The 21,422-nt window shown below is 50.5% G+C and overlaps 1 protein-coding gene across 1 annotated transcript; it reads right to left on the bottom strand.

The window, feature by feature from the left end:
- Positions 1-3,971: 3,971 nt before the first annotated feature.
- On the bottom strand, positions 3,972-21,054 carry LOC311442671 (uncharacterized protein; the record flags this gene model as incomplete). Its single annotated transcript, XM_084532174.1, has 6 exons — positions 20,994-21,054; positions 17,405-17,474; positions 11,243-11,333; positions 5,506-5,591; positions 4,399-4,637; positions 3,972-4,041 (listed from the first exon to the last, which is right to left on the bottom strand). Exons 1-6 carry the CDS (start codon positions 21,005-21,007, stop codon positions 3,972-3,974), a joined length of 570 nt encoding a protein of 189 aa, XP_084388300.1. The 5' UTR covers positions 21,008-21,054.
- Positions 21,055-21,422: the final 368 nt, after the last annotated feature.

Here is a 21,422-nt window from a genome sequence, read left to right as displayed (position 1 = left end):
CGCCTCCCCCGCTACCGGCCCCCGGCCCCCGGGCGGCTGCTCCTGCCCATCCCCGCCCGGCCCGGCTCGGCTCGGCTCGGCTCGGCTCGCTGCGGGGCAGCCGGAGCTGGGGGGGCGGCCGCCGGCTGCCAGGCGCCTCCTCCGCCCCCGCCCCGCCGCCGGGGAGGGGGGATTTGGGGAGTGGGGGGGCCCCCGAGCAGCCCCCTCCGAGCTGGGAGCTGCGATCGGCTCGGCTGTGGGGAGAGGGGGCTTCAGGAAGGGTCTGGGGGCAGAGGCATGCCCCCTTCAATTAGCCTTTTCCACCCCCCCAAAAAAAAGTCCTCCCCTAAATAGTCCCCCCCCTCCCCCCCCGAGTACCTCCCCGAATAACTCCTCCAAAATGTCCTCCCCCAAATACCTCCCCCAAGACATCCTCCCCCAAATACCTCCCCCAAGACGTCCTCCCCCAAGTACCACCCTCCAAAATATCCTCCCCCAAGTACCTCCCCCAAAAGGTCTCCCTCCAAACGCCTCCCCTCAAAACGCCCCCCCACTACCTCCTCCCAAATATCTCCCTCCAAAATTCCCCCTCCCAAACACCCCCTCCCAAATAACCCCCTCAAAAAAACCCCCAAATATCTCCTTCCAAACCACCTCCCCCAAATGCTCCCTCCCAATTCCCCCCCTCGAGATGCCCCTTCCCAATTGCCCCCCCATTCCCTCCCCAAATAGCCCCTTCCCACATATCAACCCCCCAAACACACCTCCAAAAATACCCCCCAAAATGTCTCCCCTTAAATACCTCCCCCAAACACCCCCCAAAACATCCTCCCACCCAAACACCCCTCCCAAATATCCCCTCAAATACCCCCCAAAATACTCCCCAAACACCTCCCTCCAAATCCCCTCTCCCAAATGCCCCATTACCCCCCCAAACATCTCCCACCAAAATACCCCCAAGCACCCCCTCCCCAGTCTATAACCCCTCCCAACCTATAACCCCCCCAAATAATCCCAGAATTTCGGGATTGTTTCCAATCAGGATCAAAACAACAGCAAACAAAAACAGTGTGGTTTTGTTTCTATCACCCTCCGGATATTTTGGGTAAAAACCTCCCCCGGACATCAGCGTTATACAAAAACACCACAAAACGGCCCCAAAAGAGGGGTGGGGGATATAACACGACCCCATTTTCTGCAGGGACCCAACCGCAGGCCTGATGCCGGGGTGAAGGGCAGACCCCGAGCTTTGGGCTCTCGGCTTCCAGCTGCACCAAAAAGGGGAACTTTTCCCCCAGAATTCCCCAACTGTGGCATTTTGGAGACTTTCCTGGATTCTTGCCTCACCCCTGCTTGGGGAAACCGAGGCGGGATCCCGGCTGGTTTCCCTGCTGCTTTATGTCCCGGCTGTAGGGCCGTGCGTTTCCACGTGGAGATTTTTTTCCTTTTTCCCTTTTTCCCCCCCTTTCCGTGCCCACAACCCGGGAGCCGAGGCCAGCACGGGGACGGATGGGGACAGCCACCCAAGGAGGGGCTACCCCAGTGCTGGAGGGACCGAAGCGACCCCCAGACCCCCTCCCCGGCCCCATGTCCCCCCCATTTCTTTTCTTTTCCCTTTTCCCTGCCGCGCTCCTCCCTTCTCCCGCAGGGACTGGAAATGCCGGAGTTGATGCAATAGGCAGCGGCGCTCTCCAGGAAGGAAAAGCCTGGCCCGGCCTCCCAGCCCTGCTTGGGGACAGGGACATGCGGGTTACCCCCCCTTGGCTGTCCCCCAGCACCCCAATATCCCCCTGCCCCACTTTTGGGTTCTCGCTGCCCCCTCCTCAAACCCCCCAAACCCTTAGGACATCGCTGCGGCAGTGGGGACTCTGGTCCCCGTCCCCCTTCTCCAGGACCACAGGGTCCCACCCCATGTCCCCGAGGGGGCTCGACGTCCCCTGAGGGCTCAGGGGGTGGCCCCACATCTGTCCCAAAAACTAGGGGGTGGCACACGGCAGCGGGGCGAGGGGGCAGCACCCACTAGATGGTGCCAGCAGCCCACGCTTGGGTGGCAGCGCTGGGGACAGCCACCTCCTGGCGCCCCACTGAAACCCCATGGGAAGCCACCCCCTGGGGTGACAAGTCCCCAAATCCCATATCCCCGGTGGTCCCTGCCAGGAGGGGATGGATGGCCCTCGGGGCAGTGGGGGGGACGGAGCGGTGCTGGGGGACACCTGGGGTCATCTCGCCCACCGATGGGGCAGCAGGACCGGGAGCTTTGGCTTCAAAGGGAGCAATGAAACGCAGAAATTGTCCAAGAAATCCGAACAAAGTAGCCCTTGGGAATTATATTTTGGGTTGTGTTTTTATTCTGGGGGCTTGCAGCAGGGAGCAGCATCCCAAGCATCACATCTTCCCATGAGAAACCCTCTCTCACCCCCTTTAGGTACCCCCAAATAACAAACTGACTCCTCCCCACCTCCCCACAGCTCCCAGCACCACTTAGCTCGGTGTTTGCCATGAGCACGTCACTTCTTAATTTTTAATTAAGAAAAAAATTAATTTAACTCACTTAAATTTCTGCTGCCCTTTGAGACCGAGACCACCCGGCTGTGAGCAAAGCCCACCGAGGGACCAAGCCCACCCCAATAACCATCCCGCCACCTTCCAGCCATGGGTGAAACCGGACAAAAAGGGACATCTGTTTAATCAGAAAATGGTGTTTTCTCCCAAAAACACTGAGTTTTAATGCGAGGTTCGGGGGCAGGTGGCAGCCTCGGCGTGGAGCTCGCTGTCCCAGCACATATGGGGTGCAGGAACCAGGGCTGGGCACAGCACGTCTCGGGCAATAACCCTGCTCCTCCTCCCCCCAGCTGGAAACTGGGGGCACCCCAGTATCCCCAGTATCCCCCGTGGTGCCACCAGTGCCTGCTCACCCCTAAGAGCTGGGTCACCCTGCCCGGTATCCAGCTTAAATAGGGGCTGGGGGAGGAAGAGCACCAGTGGGAATTAAAAGCACTTGCCCCCCCCCCTCCAACTCTGATTTATTCCACAATCAGGGCGCGATCCTGACCCCGTGCCTCAGTTTCCCCACGGTGGGAAGCCCCGAAGGCAGCAGGCTGGAGGAGGACAACCCAACCCCTCCACGCCCCCACTTTTCCCCCAGACAATGCAGGAGGAAAGCCCCAACCCCCCCAGGCAGTGCCGAGCATCTCGCCCTCGCCTCCCTAGCAAGGAAAACTCACAGCGCCCGAGCGTGGCGGCTGCTTGCTCCGGAGTGGTAGGTGTATAAATATACGGTGAATAAAATGAATAGTTTTGTTTGTTCTGCTCTTATCTAATTTAATAGCTTCTGGGTGAGCAATTACTCGCTGTAACAAGAGCAAATAAGCAGCATTAGGGTAATTGGCTGAGCGGTGCTGTGCTTTATGCTACATAATGCGGCGGGAGGACCTCAGCACTTACTCTTAAAAGGAGCCTTTTTGCTCGGGTCAAAATAAACAGACACCCGTCGGAAAGGGAGGTGGCTGGCCCCATGATCGCTGGGGTGAAAAGAGGAGGAAAAATTCGGGAAGGCAGGAAAAATCGAGGAGGAATTGGAAAACTGGTGGCTAGAAGATGGCCAGCGGTGGTTGGAGAGGGGTCGTGTTTTCTTCCCGTGTCTTCTGGGGGGTGAGCACACAACAAATCCAAGCGTGGAACCTCCGAGCCCTTCTGAAAGCCTCCCAGTAGCTCCCAGTGCTTCCAGTTGGCCTTGGAAGCAGGGGCTGGGGAGAATGCGGGTGCTTGTCCCAGCCGTGCCTGGGTTTGGGGCCATCTCAATGGGATTGCATCGTCCCAGGGGCATCTCCCAGGGCTTCCATCCCTCCTACTGAAACCACCGTGATGCCGAGCTGTGGTCCAACTCTGGGCCTCATTTTTCACCTCCCCAAGTCCTCACCTTTTCTGACCCCCCCGTCAAAGCACAGGAGGACCAAGGATGCTCTCCTCGGAGAGGAGGACATGGAGCACCTTTATCCACACGACTGGTTGGCCCTAAAACCTCCATCACCTTCCAGCAGCACCCTGAGGTGATGTCCATCTCTGTTTTATAGCGGGGAGAGAGAAAAATGCTTCCTCACAGCAAGCTGGTGCTTCATGCACAATCACATCCCCTTCACTGGGAGCAAGACAGGGACCCCAAAAAAGCTGCAACCCCCCCCAAAGCAATGGCACCCTACAAAGAGGCCTCCTTAAACCATTTCCAGGGGTTAGCTCCCAGCTGGCACAAGGCTGATTATCGCTGTGCTGCCCCTGATCCCACAAAAGCTGCCTCACGCCAGGAATCCACACACCCGCCCGTGCCACGGCACCTAAACCCCGCCAAGAATAGCATCAAGCCCAAATCGGATCGCCCTCGTTGACTTAACCTCGCTAATCCTACAGGGAAAATAAACCCACGAGGTCAGGGAATTTCTGGTGCAAGCGCAAATCCGGCTTCGTTTTGCTAAAAGCCACGTCTGCCTCTGGATCTGCAGGTTTTGGGGGTTGAAAGGGAGGCAGGAGGATGGGGTGGGACAAACGTGTGGCTCCTGGATATGCTGAGGTCCCAAGCTGAGGCTCGCCTGCCCCTTCTCAGCATTGCACGGGGACCCCGAGCAGCTGGGGAGGCTCCTGCATGCTCCCCCCTCACCAGCATCCTGCGGGGGAACAACAGAAAAATAAAATAACAAGCCCCGCTGCACGCACCGTGCTTTGAAATGGAAAGGAAGGAGTAGGAGGGGAAGCAGAGCAGCGGTGCTCGGGAAGCATAATCTTGTTAAAAATCTCAGCAGGGACGCGGCGTAATTAATACTAACAAATCCCTTTCAGAACAATCCCTCGGTCGGCTGTGCCTAAGTCAGGAGCCCGGCGGGTACCTCCAAGGCACCACCGAAAAATGCAGCTGCTTTCAAGGGAGAAGGGATTTGGGCAAGTTAGGGCACAAAAAGGGTGCCGGGGCTTTTTTGTCCTCTGGGTTTGCTCAGGAATAAAGGGAAACCACATTCAGGCCTGGGCTGGGAGAAAGAATGGGAAGGGGATGCTCAGGACAGAGTGGCTCCTCTGGAGCAATTATATTTAGGAAAGCAAGGCTGAGTTCCCAAGGATAGAATGGGACAAATGTGTGCCTTAAGATGGAGAGGGACATCCATCATCTGTCACCAAGCCGTGCCACACACGATGTCCTAGGCTGATAAAACAACAGCAAAACAGCCTGAACTCTGCCCTCGGCCAGCTCTTCCTTGCTCTTAGTAGCAAAACCCAGGGGGTTTTGTGGCAAGGGGACAATGCGCTCTCACCCTGTATTAATATCCAGGGGCCACTCCAAAACTTAGCAGGACCTTGAACATATTGGCAGGTTTTTGGGTCTGCCTGCCAGCATGGGCGAGGTCCCCAGGAGAAGCTGAGCAGCTCAGCAGGGAGTGGGGCTGGGGCAGGAGCTGCAAGGATCTGCTGGCAGGGCAAGGGACCGACCAGAAGGGATGCAGGGTGCTCGGGGTGGTGGCAGGGATGTTCACGAACACTCACCTCCAGAAGACATCCAAGGATTTGGACATTCACTGGAAGGAGAGGCAGAACCAGGGGGCAGCGAGTCACTTCCCCACCTTCCGCTTCTGAAAGGTGAGAAAAGCAAACCATAGTCAGAGACAAAGATTTTAAGGGCAGAAAGGGGGATTTGTGAGTGGCAGGGCAGGGATTGTGTTGCCAGGTTGGGTTTTGTGGGTCTGTTCTTGTTCAGGCTGCAAAACATACTTTTAAAAGTCCACTTTTTGGAGAAGTTGAGCTCCAGCACAGCACAGATCTGCTGCCTTGTGCTGAGCAGAGCTGGGGAAACTGGGACATCTCTGCTGGCCGGGCCCAGCTCTGGTGGGATGGGAGGTGAAAAGCAGTTAAAGCCAGAAGAGAGGGGGCATTTTCCATGTACAAAGAGTTTTAGCTCTGAAAAACATGCGTAAACTCCTAAAAGCTCCTCTAACCAGATCATTTTGTGTCCTGGAAAAGAATAAGGGAGTAAGGAGATGCAGCTGGCTGAAGGCATGGTGTTCTTCTAAGGTCTTCTCCAGCTGGACGCAGCCCCTTTCATTTCCAAGGCAGCACCTCATTTCTAAAGCAGCCACTTCGAGAAAAGCAAGCCCTACCTTCCTGCCTGGGCTGGGCTGATTTATGCAGGTTACATTGATTTGTAACATAAATTTTGCAGTATCATTTAATATTCCTTTTGTTGTACAACTTGGAGCAGCCTAAATGGGAATCTGAATATAATCATGCTATTCACTGAAGTAAGCTCCTTTCATCCACAAAAAAAAAAAAAAAAAAAAAAAAAAAAAGGCCTGGAGGTGCTCTCCCGACTCCCAGCTTCTCTCTAATGACATCTCTATCTCCTGCCTTTCTATATATAATTCCCTCACTCTGGGTCACTCGACCCATCGCTGCAACGCTGTGGGCTCCAGGCGATGCTGTAGCAGGTAGAGTGCGAACAACGTGGCAGCTCTGGATGAAAAAGGAGGAAGAAAACCAGCTGTGGATGAGAAAAGAGGGAGAAAACCAGCTCAGGATGAGGAAAGAGGGATTAAACTGCCACAAATTGGAGCAGCTGGGGGGATGTAGGCACTCAGGGACCTTGCATCTTGTCCCTTTGGTCCCCAGGTGGGAGGACACCCATGGCCCCAGGTCACCTCGTCCCCAGCCTGGCACAGCCCCTGTGTCCCCAGCAGCAAGCCCTGGCCCCCCCAGGTGCTTCCCAAGCACCGTTTTTAGGGCCAGGCAGGGACATTCCTCCCTCCCCAGCCAACAAGGGGGAAGCAGACTGTTTTCGCAGCTCCCTGCAAGTGTGACAGGGTGTCTGGGCTCGTCTCGGAGCTCGCCCGGCTGCTTTCATGGGAAGGAAAAGCTGTTTTTAGAGGGGAGAAAAAAAAAAAAAAGAGTGTTTCACCATAAAATCAATTCTTCCTCACCGGGCAAAGCTGACTAATTTGTAAACTGTGAGAAAAGAATAAGGGAAAAAGGCAGCAAGCAAGAGATGCCAAATGAGGATAAGCGTAGAGCAGAGGGATGGCATTCCACCAAGAACTTTTTTTTTGTTTTTTCCCCAGAAAAATAAGGGGGGAGCAAAGTCTCAGAGGTGTCAGCTCCTACGGACCCCACAGCCCACCTCCTTCAGTGCGAAAACTGAGCCCTGAGCCAACTTTTCCTACTGAATTCCTGCCTGGGAGGGTTTTCCTAGAAGGTTTTGCCCCCGAGACGCTCAGTCCCTACAAAGCACCAAAGCCAGCTCCTGAGCATCCGATGGGGTCTGAGAGCTTCAGGTCCTCCATCCCCAACCCCAAAAGGCTTTGGACAGCAGCACCTTGAGGACTTTTTGGGGTTTGTCATCTCCTGGGCTTGCTGATGACCTATTTATGCTGGCTTTGGTAGATCTCAGCCTATATCCCGTGCATAATGTGATTACAAGGCTGTGTAATTGCTTCATAATTGTCCTTCTTCCTGAGGCTGGCGCACCCTGGGGTTCCAGCCTCTCAATCTTAATTAAAAGTATAAATCTTGGTCTTGATCATCATTTCAGAGATGTGTGTGTGTGTGGGGGGGGAAGTGTCCCAGCACAAAACCAGCCTCTGGGATGGACAGGGGATGTTTCCCATTTTTTTTCCCCCAGTTTTCCCACTGGGGAAACCAGCCTGCAGAAGGAGCTGGGAGGTGCCACTGCCTCCTCGTTAGGGGTCTAATTGGGGAGCATTGGAAGCAGCGGTTCAGCCCCCCAGATCCTTCAGCAGAGTGAAGCCTCGGGAAGAGAGAGCCACACACCTGATGCACCCAGCATTTCCGAGCAGATGGGGATCTGGAAAGGGAAGGGAAAGGGGGATCTGGGACTGGAGCAGGACTTGGGGGCACGGAAGGACTCTGTGACACCTCCGTGAGCTCCTGGACACAGAGGCTGACACCTCAGAGACAGCACCACTCCCAAATGAATGTTCAGTGAAATATAATTTCCATTTTCCAGTTACTTAACGTAGGAAGGAGAGGCTCCAGAGCTCACCACGCCACTCCCCCCCGTATCCATCACAGCCGGGCACCCCAAGACTACCCAGAGAGGTGACACTGCCTGTTATGCAAGGATGTGCCTCAATTCCCCAGACCTCTGGAAGTGATGTGGAAGCCTCACCTGGCATGGGACTGTGGGATGGCAAAAGGGGACAAAAAAAAAGCTGCCAGCAACCCCAACCGGCTCTCCCACCACCCAGGGGCACCCCACGGGTGGAGCTGGGACGCCCCATCCTCAGCATTCAGAAGAGACTGGCACTCCCTGGGTGCTTGGGGAAAAGGGCTGATTCGGGGACATTTTACTGTTGGTTAAGCTTCTTCCTCCTTTTGTCTAATTCTGCACACCACTAGCACAACGGAGCTGAATTATGGCTGTGCAAACAAGCCTTGTCTTTGTTTTAAAGCTTCTCTCATCTCCTGGCTCCTGGTTCTCACGAGGCAAGGAAGAAAAATCACTCCCTGCTGCCCAGGCTTTTACGGACCTCTGTCACAGCCCCATCCATCATCCCTCCCCTGTACTGATGAGCAGCAGGTATTTAAGCTTTCCCCATACTGATCTTCTGTTCCACCCCTCTGATCTCCCTCGACTCCCCCTAAATTGTCCCCCGGGGAGCTCTGATGTCTCAATGCAGCACTTGGGAGCCACGAGGAAGGTGCAGACAACATGCTATGTCTGGCTGAAGCCTCTGAAGGTGAGGTTTTGGTTATTTCCACATCTTTAAGCACCTCACGCCCACCTGGGACCAGTCTTTCAGGCCTGTGATCCGGGAGCCTGACTTGTTAAAATCGCACGTCTTGGATCACCAGGCAACCTGTGAGTGCTCTCCGCAGTGAGCTCAGCTCAGCTGTCACGCTCTCCTGTCCCCCGGCTCCCCAAAACCACGAAAAAGCCAGAGAAAAACCTCCATGCAAAATTCATGGGGGAATTCCGAGTTCTTGTCTCCTGCTCGTGTGAGTCAAGGTTGGACCCGTGAAAATGAGAGAGGGAAAAAAGGAGGTGAGTTTTTCAATAAAGCTAAGCAATATGGGTTTAAAAGAGGCTGAAGGCAGGATGCTTTGAGAGGCAGGGAAGGACGTGGGGATGGAGAAGCCCCCCTTTGCCCAAATACCTTTTTAGCCTCTCCGATAGCATCTTCCCATGACCCATCCATCTTTTATGGATGGAGGGCTGCAAATGCTCCCTCCCTGCTCCCAGTTTTGCTCTTAAAAACTGTTCCATCAAGGAGATCTATGGAGGGCTCAGCTCCCAGCTGACAAGCTATCTGTTTGAGGCTGATGTGCCAGAGAACATTCGCTACGACTTATTAATGGGAAACTGCCGAAGGAAGCAATCCTACGGGCAGCCACCACCCAAACACGTCTCCCTTATCAATTAACGCTCCCCATCAGGGTGAAACAACATGTTTTAACTCCTTGCTTCGGTGCCCAAGGCCCCCAGGAAGGGGTAGGATGGAGACATGGAGACCCACCTCACCTGCCAGGTCTCCAACAGTGATGGTGAGGAGAAGCAAGCAGGAGACGTGACTCCAGCACGGACCAGGTGGCAGGGACGCACCTCTCAGGGAGGAGAAGAGCAGCCAAGTTTAAATGAAGCACGCTGAAGCCACTTCTGTTACATGCTGACAGCTCAGAACATTTTAATCCTCTCTGCAAAGATCCCCAAAGGCAGAGAGGGGGCCACTAATGGATGCTCCGGGTTTGGGGTAAGAAGGGCTGCAGGCAGGTAGGGTTTCTGCTCTTCCCGAGCAGTCGCCCAGAGAAAATTCCTCCCTCCCACACTGGCTTCATTCAAGCCAGGAAAATAAAGCAAATGAAATAAAAGCAACCCTCCCAAACCACATCAGCTAGGAAATTTAGGTGATCGCGTTCGCGTACGTGTGCCCCGGGCGATGTTTTACTCCCGGCACGCTACGAAATGGAGCATGACCTTGCCTCCTTGAAATCAAAGATTTATCCACGAGTGCTTGCACAGCTCATTGAAACAGGAGAGGAGCAGAGCCGAGAGAATGGACAATCAAGCCATAGCTGTTTTCTCTCCTGAACGCACGTGAAAATAGATGCAGCTTTTCCAGCCAGGCGCTGACACATCCGATGTGACTGATGCCAGGGCTTTTTCTGGCTTAAGGTTCCCAACGTTGGGGTTTTCCGAGCAGACAAAAGCCCTGCTTGTCTGATAAACACCCATGCAGCTCGTGTTTAACTTGACAAGGGGACAAACTGACAAAAGCCATGAAACAAGAGACTAAAAATGGATATTGGGTGTGAGGAGGTGTTCTTTGGATGAGGGATGGGAAAGCCTGGGACTGCTGAGCCCGAGGGGCTGAAGGAGACACGAAGCACCCAGTGCTGCTCCCTCCGCCCACCAGATGGTCCAAATGCCCCATTTCACACCTTGGAGCAGCTGGCACACGTGCTGGGGTGCTGAGCCAGCAGCGTTTTGGCTCCCAACCTGAGCCAGCACCACACCTCCACCAGCGCTCAGCACCTCTCCTGGCCAAGGGAGGCAGTGTGACGCTTTTATAGGTGGGACGTCATTTTTGGTATTGCTCCATCTGCTCATGGTATTACTTCCTTTTTTATAGGGTCAATAAATTGTTCAAAAAGCACTTTTATCGAGCCATTTCCTAATGAACAACTGCGCCAATTGGCTTTTTGGACAAAGTCAAGGTAATATTGACTGTTTATGTCAGGGCAGTAAAAAGCAAATTAATGTTAACCCTGCAAAGTTCAGGGGTCCTCACCTGCCTGGAAACACTTTAGATCGATTCTTTCAACATCCCTCAAATCCCAACATAAACACAGTACCCTGAATTACTTGAGGCTGCACACCGGTACCTCTTACAGAGCCCAGGCTTGGGTTTCATTGGGAAATGTTCCCAGTTTTTACTGGCAAATATAGAATTGGGATTTTTATTGGGAAATAGGTAAGCTCATCTTAGTGTTTGTTGTGAATTAGGCTCCCCATCCATTGGCAAAAAGTCTCTTTGGCCCTACAGACAGGCTGGATATTGTGTTGGGCATCCCCAAGGAGATAACTACAGGGAAAAGGGACCAGTGCTGGGTCTTGCCCAGAGGTAATGTGGGAAGCAAGCAGACCTGGAGGAGGGCCACCACGTTTCACATGGACCAAAATGCAGTCAGACACAGACACGGACCAACAAACAGCAGGACTGGGTGGAAAAGGGGAATCAGAGATACAAGAGGCTTTTCAAATCCATTGCCTCACCTCGCATCGCCGCCAGCAGACAGCCCAGCTGGCACCGCGGGCAGCAGCGGGGCTGGGAGAGGATGCTCCAGTCCAGAAATGCAGCCAGGGTCTAGGAAAAGACAAGAACAACTGCCCTCAGCGTGGTTTATGAGCAAAAAAATAGCCACCCATTGTAATTAAATCATTGGCAGGTTACCCACCGGCATTGTCCCTTTGGAGGCTTCAGTCATTTAAAATCAGGTTTATTTGGGGTGAGCTGGAAAATTATGGGGGCCAAAGAGGCAGACCATGCTGAGATCACCTATACTGTTGTTTGCTCCGAGTGAATTACTCTGGTTTAAATGCAGACATGAGGTTATACCCAGGACAGATTTCCTAGATAAATAAGCCACTAGCCTTTTATACTTGTAACCAGGCAACATGCAGACATGTGGGCGTAGGATGCCAATGAATGTTTATATTGGGTATCGTAACCTTTATTTACTGCTGGACTGGTGTTATTCTCTCATTCTGAAAAAGAAAAGAAGGTTTATTGCCAAGCTGAGTGGGTGCAGACTCAAGCCTTGTAACCAAACCCCATAGGAAAAAGAGCCATCAGATCCCCATCCCGCCACACCAAGGTGGCCCCTGGTGCAGCCCTTTGGCACAGGGAGCATCTCCTTAAGCATTTAACATGCTCAATCACAGAATCACAGAATTGTAGAGGTTGGAAGGGACCTCAAGAAATCATTGGGTCCAACCTCCTTGCCAAAGCAGGTTCCCTAGAGCAGGTTGCCCAGGTAGGCATCCAGACGGGCTTTAAACATCTCCAGGTTTCCCTTGTGCTTTGTGCTCCTTTTCCCTTCCATAATGCCTAATCACTTGGCACTGTGGGAAGTACTGGAAAAAAAAGGGAAATAGGAGTTTTCACCCAAAAATGCTGCCAACGCCAGCTGAGCTCTCTGGCAGCTCCCATCTGTGAGCGTGTCCCACAGGGCAGCAGATTTGGGTTTCCCCTTGGGTGCAGTGAAGCCTGGTTCGATGAGCAGATGCATTTTCAGTGATTTTGGTCAGCCAGCTGGGTGGGGGAGTCATCCAAAAAATACATCACTGGCCCTGGTATCTCCAGATCACAGCACCGTGATGGGGACACTGCTCTCATTGAGCCCCCTGCAGCATTACATCGGGGATGAGCCCCAAATCCTGCCACCATCCACTTTGCCCCCATCTAGGATCCCTCACCCATTTAATTCCCACAGATGTGTACAGCAGGGTGGTGCACAAGGTGGTTTAGCAGAGCGATTTGGGAGGGCTTATGCTTTTTTTTATTATTTTTCTTTTTCTTTCTTTTTTTTTTTTTTTTTTTTAGGAAAACGCCCTCAAAAGAAGCTCCTGATGGACAAAACAAGCCAGGCACAGACTTCAGGCATCTCCTGGCCACCCCACAGCAGCACCCAGGTCCAGGGGAAAGGTGCTCCTCTTTTTTCCTCTTTTTTTCCCCTCTTTTCTCCCTGAGACGGGGCAGGTGGGGAGGCAGGGACCAGAAACCCGTCCCTGCTGGGTTATCCCTGGGTAACTCATGGCATCGTCCCAGGATGGAGCAGCACGGTGAAACCTCCTGCCACAGGTGGGAACCTCCCTGCTGCTGGCATTGCCCCTGCTGCCCCCACGCCTCCTTCTCTCCACCCCTTCCTATCTAATTAATTGGAGTAAGCTCAGCTTGAAATAATTGCTGCTGTGGTGCTGGGAGGGACCCTGAGACACCAAACAGGCTCCTTGAATCAGAGAAAGGAAGCTTACAAAACACGATGTGTGGTGCTAAATTGCCTTCTTTAGGTCTAAGAGTGAATGAACAACATGTTGCTGCCAAAACAGCTCTCTGGAGAAGGCATCCTCTACCCCAAAATAAAGCACATCTCACAGTTTAGCCCCACTTTTATGTCCCGTAGGAAATCCCAAATGTTTGGTGGGTTTTATTGCAACCTGGACCATGAAGACAAAATTGTGCAATGTCTCCAGGGAGGAGAAGTTTAGGGAAGGCTTCGATGCAAAACCCAAATGCTTCAGTCCCACCCTGCCGGGTTGTTTCCCTTCGATAAGTACAACATGCCATTTGGCTAATGTTTAAGCAGGGTAATGTAAGATATAATGCAAGCCTATATGTAAGTGAGACAGCAGAGAAGTCAGGATGAATGCAGAGTGATAACATCTAAATGAAAAGTTTTGATGATCACAATGAAATGAGATTGAAAAGATTCATTATAACACTTCTGCTGTAATGGTAGCGGGAATTTTTTATTTTTTATTTTTGGTATTAGTATGCTTCTAGCAAATTTTGCAGTTAAATAAAACTGCACGTTTTGCAAGAAATCTCCTGCAGCAGCAACAACACAGAGGCTCTCCTGGTAACGTTTTCCTTTGGGAGATTTCCTGCGCATCCCGAATTAAATCTGGAAGAGGATGCCCAGAGAAGCCCTGCCTCTGCAGGGACTCCCTGTCCCCAGAGCCACCCGAGCGCAGGGAGGAGTTATTTTCTGCCAGCTTGGTGAGTTGAACTGGCTCAGCCACGCACCAGAAAAGCACAAGCAGCAGTGACACAGCAGCGAAGGGGCCAGAGAGAAGAGAAGGAAATAAATCCATTAAATTCATCCATCCCGTGCAGGCACAGCACAGCTCGCCTCTGGCCACCACGCTGTCCCCACCGTGTCACGGTTTGCTCAAGCTCCAAGGGCACGGAGGGAAAGGGGGAAAGGAAAAGCCTGAGAAATCCCCGATGCATTTATTAAAGATCATTTTGGTCATGGCAGAGAATTGCTGGCAGCTCCAGCCCCACCGTCTGAGCAGCTGCCGTGTGGCCTCCAACCCTTCCTGCTGGAAGCCAGCCTGGAAATCATCTGGCCCGAGTACAAGAGCCGAACCCGAAGGACGGGGGGGATTTGTTCCTTGAAATCAAACCCAGTTAATATCCTGCCCCAGGGGAAGCAGAGATCTCTGCCTGAGCACAAAAGCAAATAATGAAGGAAAGCAGCAGCAGCAGCATCTGCCCTGGACATCGTGCACACTGAGGCAGGGGGGTCTGTGGGCAGGGTGAGGATGCGGCAGTGGAGGAATGGGATTAAAATTAAAATCAGGATGCCCAGTGCAGTTGCTCTGCTCTCTCCCCTCCACTCGGCTAAAACCCAATTTTGAAGTCCTGCCTTGCCCGGGAGCATTTTCCTCTCCTTCGCACGCTGCAAAGGCGCTCGTGATCTGTGAGCATCTCCCCCTGCTTTCCTTCCCAGCAGCTTGCTTCCCTGTCTGGCAGCCTCCGTGCTTCCAGCCCAGCTCCTTTTCCTCTCCCCCTCGCCCATGGAGCCAAAGGAGAGCTGCGTGTGGATGGCAGCTCAGCTCCTCTTTTACACACATCAGGTTAGAGATCCTCCAGGACTTTTTCTCCATTTTTTTTTTTTTTCTCTCTCTCTTGTTTTTTGAGCTTCCTCCCCTCCTGTTAGCTCATTTTAGCCCCAGCATGCTGGATACATGTGAGGTCAGACCCACCTCACACAGAGGGTTTGATAAGGAGGCAGACTTGGATGGCTCAAACCCTAAAGATTTGAGGGCTTTTGAGCTTTGGGGCTCAAACCGTAAAGGTCCCAAAATTTGGAGCAAGGTGTCCCTTGGGGGAAGTTTGGGCTGAAGACAAGGGATTGCTCCTCAGACTGCTTGTCCTCCAGGGGATTTTACTTGAACGTTTGTAGTCCCTTTCACTTCAAAATGAGGTGGAAATAGTGAAAACAAAACAAAACAAAAACAAAAACACTGGTCTACATTCTGACAAAACTGCTTCTGGGCAGGGAAGCTGACCCAAAACTGGTGGGATTACAAGTTTGTTTTCCCAGCTAGCACTGGGATTACCTTCTGCATCGGGACTGAACAACTCATCCTGCAGTTGTCTTTCATCCCCCGAGGCTGCATTGACGAGCAGACTGGGTTAAATGTGGTGTATTAACCGAGAAGGGTACGAATCAAAAAGCCAAATAAATCATAGATGCTGATTGATTTATACGGTTTAAATAAAGCCTTTCAAATGGAGACATTATCCACTGGAAACCCTTAATGAAAAGTTAGCAATGTTCTCAGAAGCAGAAATATTCTCAGCATGAAGGCAAGACATCTATTAAAGCCAGTGAAATTAGATGAATGGGGCTCAAAGCTAGCGGCTTTTAATACACCAGCTGGACATTGCAAATTTAAGCTAATGCCATCCGGAATTAGTTCTGCTCCCAAGGTATTTCAAAGAGCAATTTGGCAGATATTTGAGGGATTAGGAGGTGCTGGAGTTAGAGCAGATGATATTTTAATTTGGGCTGTGGGACCTCAAGGACCATCATGAAAGACGGAGGCGACTTTGCAGACGAGCCCTATCTGCGTGTTTAAGAAGTCCAAATGCCACAGGTATCGTTGGCCCCAGGTGAATCATGTTAGCAGTGGTGTTCTCCAGAATAAACCCAAAGCCAGTGATGAAGCAACCTTCAAAACTATTCCAACATCAATATTTGAAGACAGCAATAAAGAGATAGGGCACGAAATGCTTCTGGAAGGGTGTCCTTCATGTGCTGCCCGTGCAGAGATTGGAAACTTGCTGCAAGGGATGCCTCAGCCTCACTTCTGATGGACACATTGTGCCTTGGTGTGATTTCTAAATCCAAACAGGTGTCTTGAAGGGATTCAGATTGAAAAATGAATAAGAAATTGAAAAGGTCAGTGAGAAGGTGATGGACAAATGTTGCTTGCAGTGAGGTGTGTGCCCATGTTGCTGTCCCCATATGGTGACCTCCAGGAAGATAAAGAAGTCCCCACTGAGTGGTAACACCAGCAGCTGCTCTTTTTCCTTTTCCTGTTTAAAAAAAAAAAAAAAAAAAAAAAAAAAAAAAAAAAAAGAGAGAGAAAGAGAGAGAGAGAGACAGCATTTACCCTGTTTATAATATTGCTCTGGATCAACATATTAATTATTGATACAACCAGAGACGAAAGCAGTCTCCAAACACCTCCTATTGCATCAAGCTAATGCGCTGCATTTTCATCCATCAAACTCCCTGGAAGGGAAAAGCCTACAAACAAGTTTTGATGTCGAGGAGAGAGCAAGGCAAGGAGGAAAGCCCCACCGTGGTGCCAGCACTCAGCCGGGGACCCTGGGCGAGGGTGACAAGATAAATACAGGCTCCTGCCAGCCACAGCAAAGCTCTGTGCTTTCACTGTGCCCACAGCCATGAAGAGATTAAAATGCTCTTTATTTAAAATATCTGCTTGGATATCTCTCCTCCTTAGCTGCTGCAGGATGCCAGGAACCACAACATAGCACATCTTCAAAAAGGATGTGTCCCAGACCCCATTACTCTACCTCACAGGAGATCTTCACCCCATCCTCAGTGCCTCCAGACCTGGAAGTGCAACCCCATGTTTCCAAACCTTCCTTCCTCACTCAGAAACAAAACAATTAGTATTTAGTACATGCACCCCCCCCCCCCCCGCCCCACCCAAAAAAAAAAAGACAACTGCAAGCATCCAATTCCTTTTCGTTGTTATTTCCCAGGTTTTTTGAGAGAGGCATTTTTTAGTGCTGGAGGTGGCCAGGTTTTCTCATTTGCCTCCAGCTGCATCTAAACAAATCAGTTATTACATTTCTCCAGGCAGGGGCCAGGAATACTGGCCCAGGCAGCCAAGGGACACCAAATTTTATCAGCCAGTAATGAGAGTGGCTGTAGGATATCTCCAGGGACAGAAAAAGGTTCAGCCAGCCTGGGTCCCGTGCTAGTTCATGGGGGACTCTCTACTTTTGGACTTTGTACAGCTGCTGAGTTGTTAATAGCTTGTCCTCAAACAACCCAACTTTTTTTCCCCGATTCCAGAAGCTTTCTCTTCTACTCATCAGCATATCAAATTTCTTAATAACGGAGTGAAATAACCTGAGAAGTAATGGAAAACAGGGAAGGATTAAGTTTTCCCAGGGACCTTGATCTCTTTTATCATCTCATTGTCTTCAGAAGGGTGGTTTTCTTTCAATCTAATTATCTGGTGGATGTGTGTTGCCAGCTCTCTGATGCATCCAGGCTTCCATCAAAACAAAACAAAAAAAAAAGAAGATAAATCCCCCGTTATTGTTTTTTGATGAGAAATTCATGCTAATAACTTATGTTTGGGAAATAATTTCAGTGAGTTTACCTTGTTTTCCTGAGAGATGTCCCACAGGAGCTCTGTGATGGAAGAAATGGCCACAGTGAAGACGCAGCTGCTGTGAAGAAGAAAGGGGAACACAAACACATTTCCTGAAGTCACGTCCCCAGGTTGTGGATTTTTAGAAGCACAAACCCCTCGCTAATGGCACATTTTCTTAAATATTCTGTGCAAGAGGAGCTGCGGCCAAGCTTAGAAAAAGTTGCAGCATGCAGCGGATATAAAGTGAAAGAGGAAGTTCAAAAGCCAAAATTTATTCAAAGACAACAGAAAGGAGAGATTTTATAGTTAGATTGATGGTTGGTACAGAAGGGCAAGAGAGATAATGCAGAAAGGAACAGACATAAATATATATTGAAAGATATCCTGGACAGATAAATGTGATGCAAATAGATGAATAGATAAAAATGACTTAGGTCATTATAGATAAAAATTTACTTAGGTAAATAGACCGTAGTGAGGGAAAGGGGGGAGGGGGGAAATCACAAAACAAATCATGGAGCTTTATTTCCCAAATATATCCTGATCTTTTTACTTGCAAACCTAAAATGCACATCCAGGACAGCCAGACAAGAGGAACATAACCACATTCTAGTAACCACGCCGGTCAGCACAGCCGATGGTCCCCCTGTTTCCTTGCACAGAGCATCAGCAGAACATGGCTCCTAGCAGATTGGCTATTTCACAAGAAATATTCCTCCGAGCAGCCCTGGAGACTTGGGCACCCTGGAGATCACATGTGCAAACACCAGCCAGCTGTTCCTCCTAACAAAAAAATGAAGTCTGGCCATAAAGCCTGCCAAAAAAAACAGTCAAAAACAAACAAACAAACAAACAAACAAACAAACAAACAAAAAAACAGCCAGGGGATGCATGTCAATAAAACCATGGAGATCTGAAGCTTTTATATAGTTGCTGGCTTTCGATGGATCTTGACAGCTTCTGCAGGACAATCAGGGCTGGGTGGGAGCAACCCAACCCGTGCATCTGTGCATCCTGCTTCTGAAAGAGCTTCAAATAAATGAGTATTTTTTTGTTTGCTTTCCTTCCAAAACACATCTGGACACAAACATTTCTTTGTCCAGCTCTGCTTGAGTCCCAGATCACTGAGGAGTGCTGGAGAAGCTCAGCTCCTGCCCCAGGACGGGGTGCCTGCTGTGGAGCCAGCAAAGCAAAGTCACCTCAAGGGGATGCCCATGGTGGAGGCAGCAAGCTGGGTGCTACCAGTACAACCACCCCTTGTAGAAGCTGTCACAGTGCTCACAGTGAGCTGAAATGCTGCCAGGAGCATCCCCAGGTGGCGTCTAGGAAGCTGGGACAAGCCCTGGAGCAGCATCTCATGGGGGTTCCACCCCTGGCTTCTGGTCCTAGCTCTAAAGCCATCACCACCCCCATCCTCCAGCCCAGCATTGTATTTATATTTAAACTATGTTTTCTTAAGGGTGTTTTAGTCCTACTGCAAGACAAACCCCTCTTGGCCCTGGGGTCCTTCATAGCTGTCTCTGACCATTCCATGCAGGTGGGCTCCCGTGGGGTTAATCCAGCATCATTCTCATGGAGGAGGCTACAAAAAGCGTCAGCTGGGGAGAGATTTCCACTTCCAAAAATAATGAGTGGTGGAGATGACTAATCTGCTCTCTGAGCTTGGGAGAAATCCCAACTGTAGTGGGTATTGTGGAATTCAGGACTGAATTGGTGGTGCTCAGAGCAATGTCCTGCCTTCAGCGTGTCTCAGGGGGCACCTGGGCATGGAAAACCTCCAAGATCTCCTTTCACACCAGCAGCTGATGGGCTGGCAGATGTTGTTTTCCTTTCTTCTGCTGTGTAAGAAGCTGTGAAATAACAAGCTCCCTTTCCCTTGGGCCACCAGCTCGCTTGGGGCTGGAGCATGTGCACCACGAACATCCCACTGGGGATTTCACTGCGCTGCTGCTCACTCTTCAAACAACCACTCCTCAACACAGAGAGGAGAAAGGAGGAAGAAAAAATGTTTTGTTGTTGCTGCATTTCCATGCTCCCCAGCCCCACCACCCCCGAGGAAATACATCCCTACACGAGGTGCCTATAGGTGTATAGACACAGGGCTGGTGCACAGCCCTGCCTCTTCTTCCCCCAGCAATGACTGGTGAGGCTCATAGCACAAAGTCAATCCCACAGTGGGGACTTGGTGGGGATGCTCCCACCACGCTCTTGGCACCTCATGCCCAAAGACCCAGAGCCCTTTCTCACTAGAAAGCATTTGGTCGTAGCAATAAAGGCATCTCCAGTTAATGAAGGATGAAATAAAGCAACTAATAACTGCCCAGAAACACCACAGCAAGAGGGAATTTGTCTTTTGGTTGTCCACGTGCTGGCCAAAAGCATCATCTGCTGCTAGGAGCTCATGGAGGCTGGGGCAGAGACCTTGGAGCTACCTCCCACTCATGCAACATTTAACTTATTAACTTTTTAAACTTTTTAACATTTAACATTTCAATTTCTCTTAAAAGCCTAAATTTAACTCTACATTGCTAAACGAGGTTTTGCAGGACAAACCTGAAGCCATCTTCAATGTAATGCAAAGCTTGCACAAGCAACCTTGGCTGCTGCAAGGTAAAGAGAAGGACAAAGCAAGTCTGAGACCACTGTGCCACGCCACCTGCAAGCAAACACATCACATAATCCCACCCCTAAATAGATTAAATTCCCTTTCAAAACCCAATGTCCACTGGTTGTCCTCAAAAGCCCAACAAGACTGTTCCAGACAGCCAAAAACATTCACTTTTTTTTTTTTTTTTTTTTTTTTTAAGCATATGCATACTAATTGGCTGCACGATAATCTGTTTTGTCTCATCTGTGGGAACAACAAACACATTTGATTCCCAAACACTTAAAAGCTGCTTTATAGCCCATAGAAGAAGATGTTACTGCTTGCATTGCAAACACATGAAGCAGAACCCCTGAATTTTGTACTTCTGAATACACTCATATGTATAAAAAACATTTTTTCTCCCCTCCATTTACCAATAAGCAGAAAATCTAACAAGAAATTCAGCTCCAGGTGGGTGGTGATGGCTGGACAGAGCCCATTGCACCAGCATCCCACTGAGCACCTCGTCCTTTTTTGCACCTGCCTTTCTATTTCTGCATCTATCAGGGAAGAGTGTAATTATTATTAATTAAAATAATTAAGGGTGTAATCAGAGCAGGGTGACTTCTGGATCCTGAACACCCTTGGAGAAGACCCTGTAGCTATATCTGAAGAGCAGAGTCCTTCCCTTCACGTTCAGGGCTCGCACCCAGCTTCCGTGACAAGTAAGGAGAAGCAAGAAAAATGAAGCAAAGTTCAAGATTTGGGTGGTTTCTGGCTTCTTTTAATCTATTTATAAACTCTCAACCTCAATCCATGAGTGGTGACCCCAAACCCATCCCCGTTTGGCATGGATGGGGACCCCAAACTCATACCCAGGGCACAGCTAGGAGCAATACCAGCATTTGAGGGATTATTCCCTTTTCATATTATAAGGACCAGGCTGCTCCACCGAGCTCCTCCTGCCTCAGGACCCACTGTAGCACCCCAAAACCAATGGTCACCCACCCTTCACTTTGCATTTATCTTCAAACTGAAGGAAATTCAGCTTATCTGAGCTGCAAACTCTTCCAGGACAATTTCTCAATTGGAGACCCAAACTTTGTTGCCAAAAAGCTGCCGGAACCGACCAGCAGCAACCAATTCCCCTGAATAGGAAGGAAATAAAAGCATGCTTAAGTTATTTCTGCAAAAAAAGGGAAAAAATAATACCTTTTCCTGCTGATGGCACGCTGCTTTGATCTTTACTTTGTAGTTACCATAGTGACAAATAAAAAAAGCATAGGTGGAATAAATTGCTGAAAGTTGACAACATCCTATATATGTGTCTGCAGAGCAGGAGCGCAGCCTGCGAACATCCCCCAGCTGCAGCAACGCACACCCAGCACAGGGCTCACACCGTCTATTTACACTCTGCCTCACTGTAAATGATATTTA

Source organism: Aythya ferina (assembly GCF_964211825.1).
Source record: "Aythya ferina genome assembly, chromosome: 11".
NCBI lineage: Eukaryota > Metazoa > Chordata > Aves > Anseriformes > Anatidae > Aythya > Aythya ferina.
Note: the sequence above shows the minus strand (reverse complement) of the source record. Positions and strands in the feature narration are given on the sequence as shown.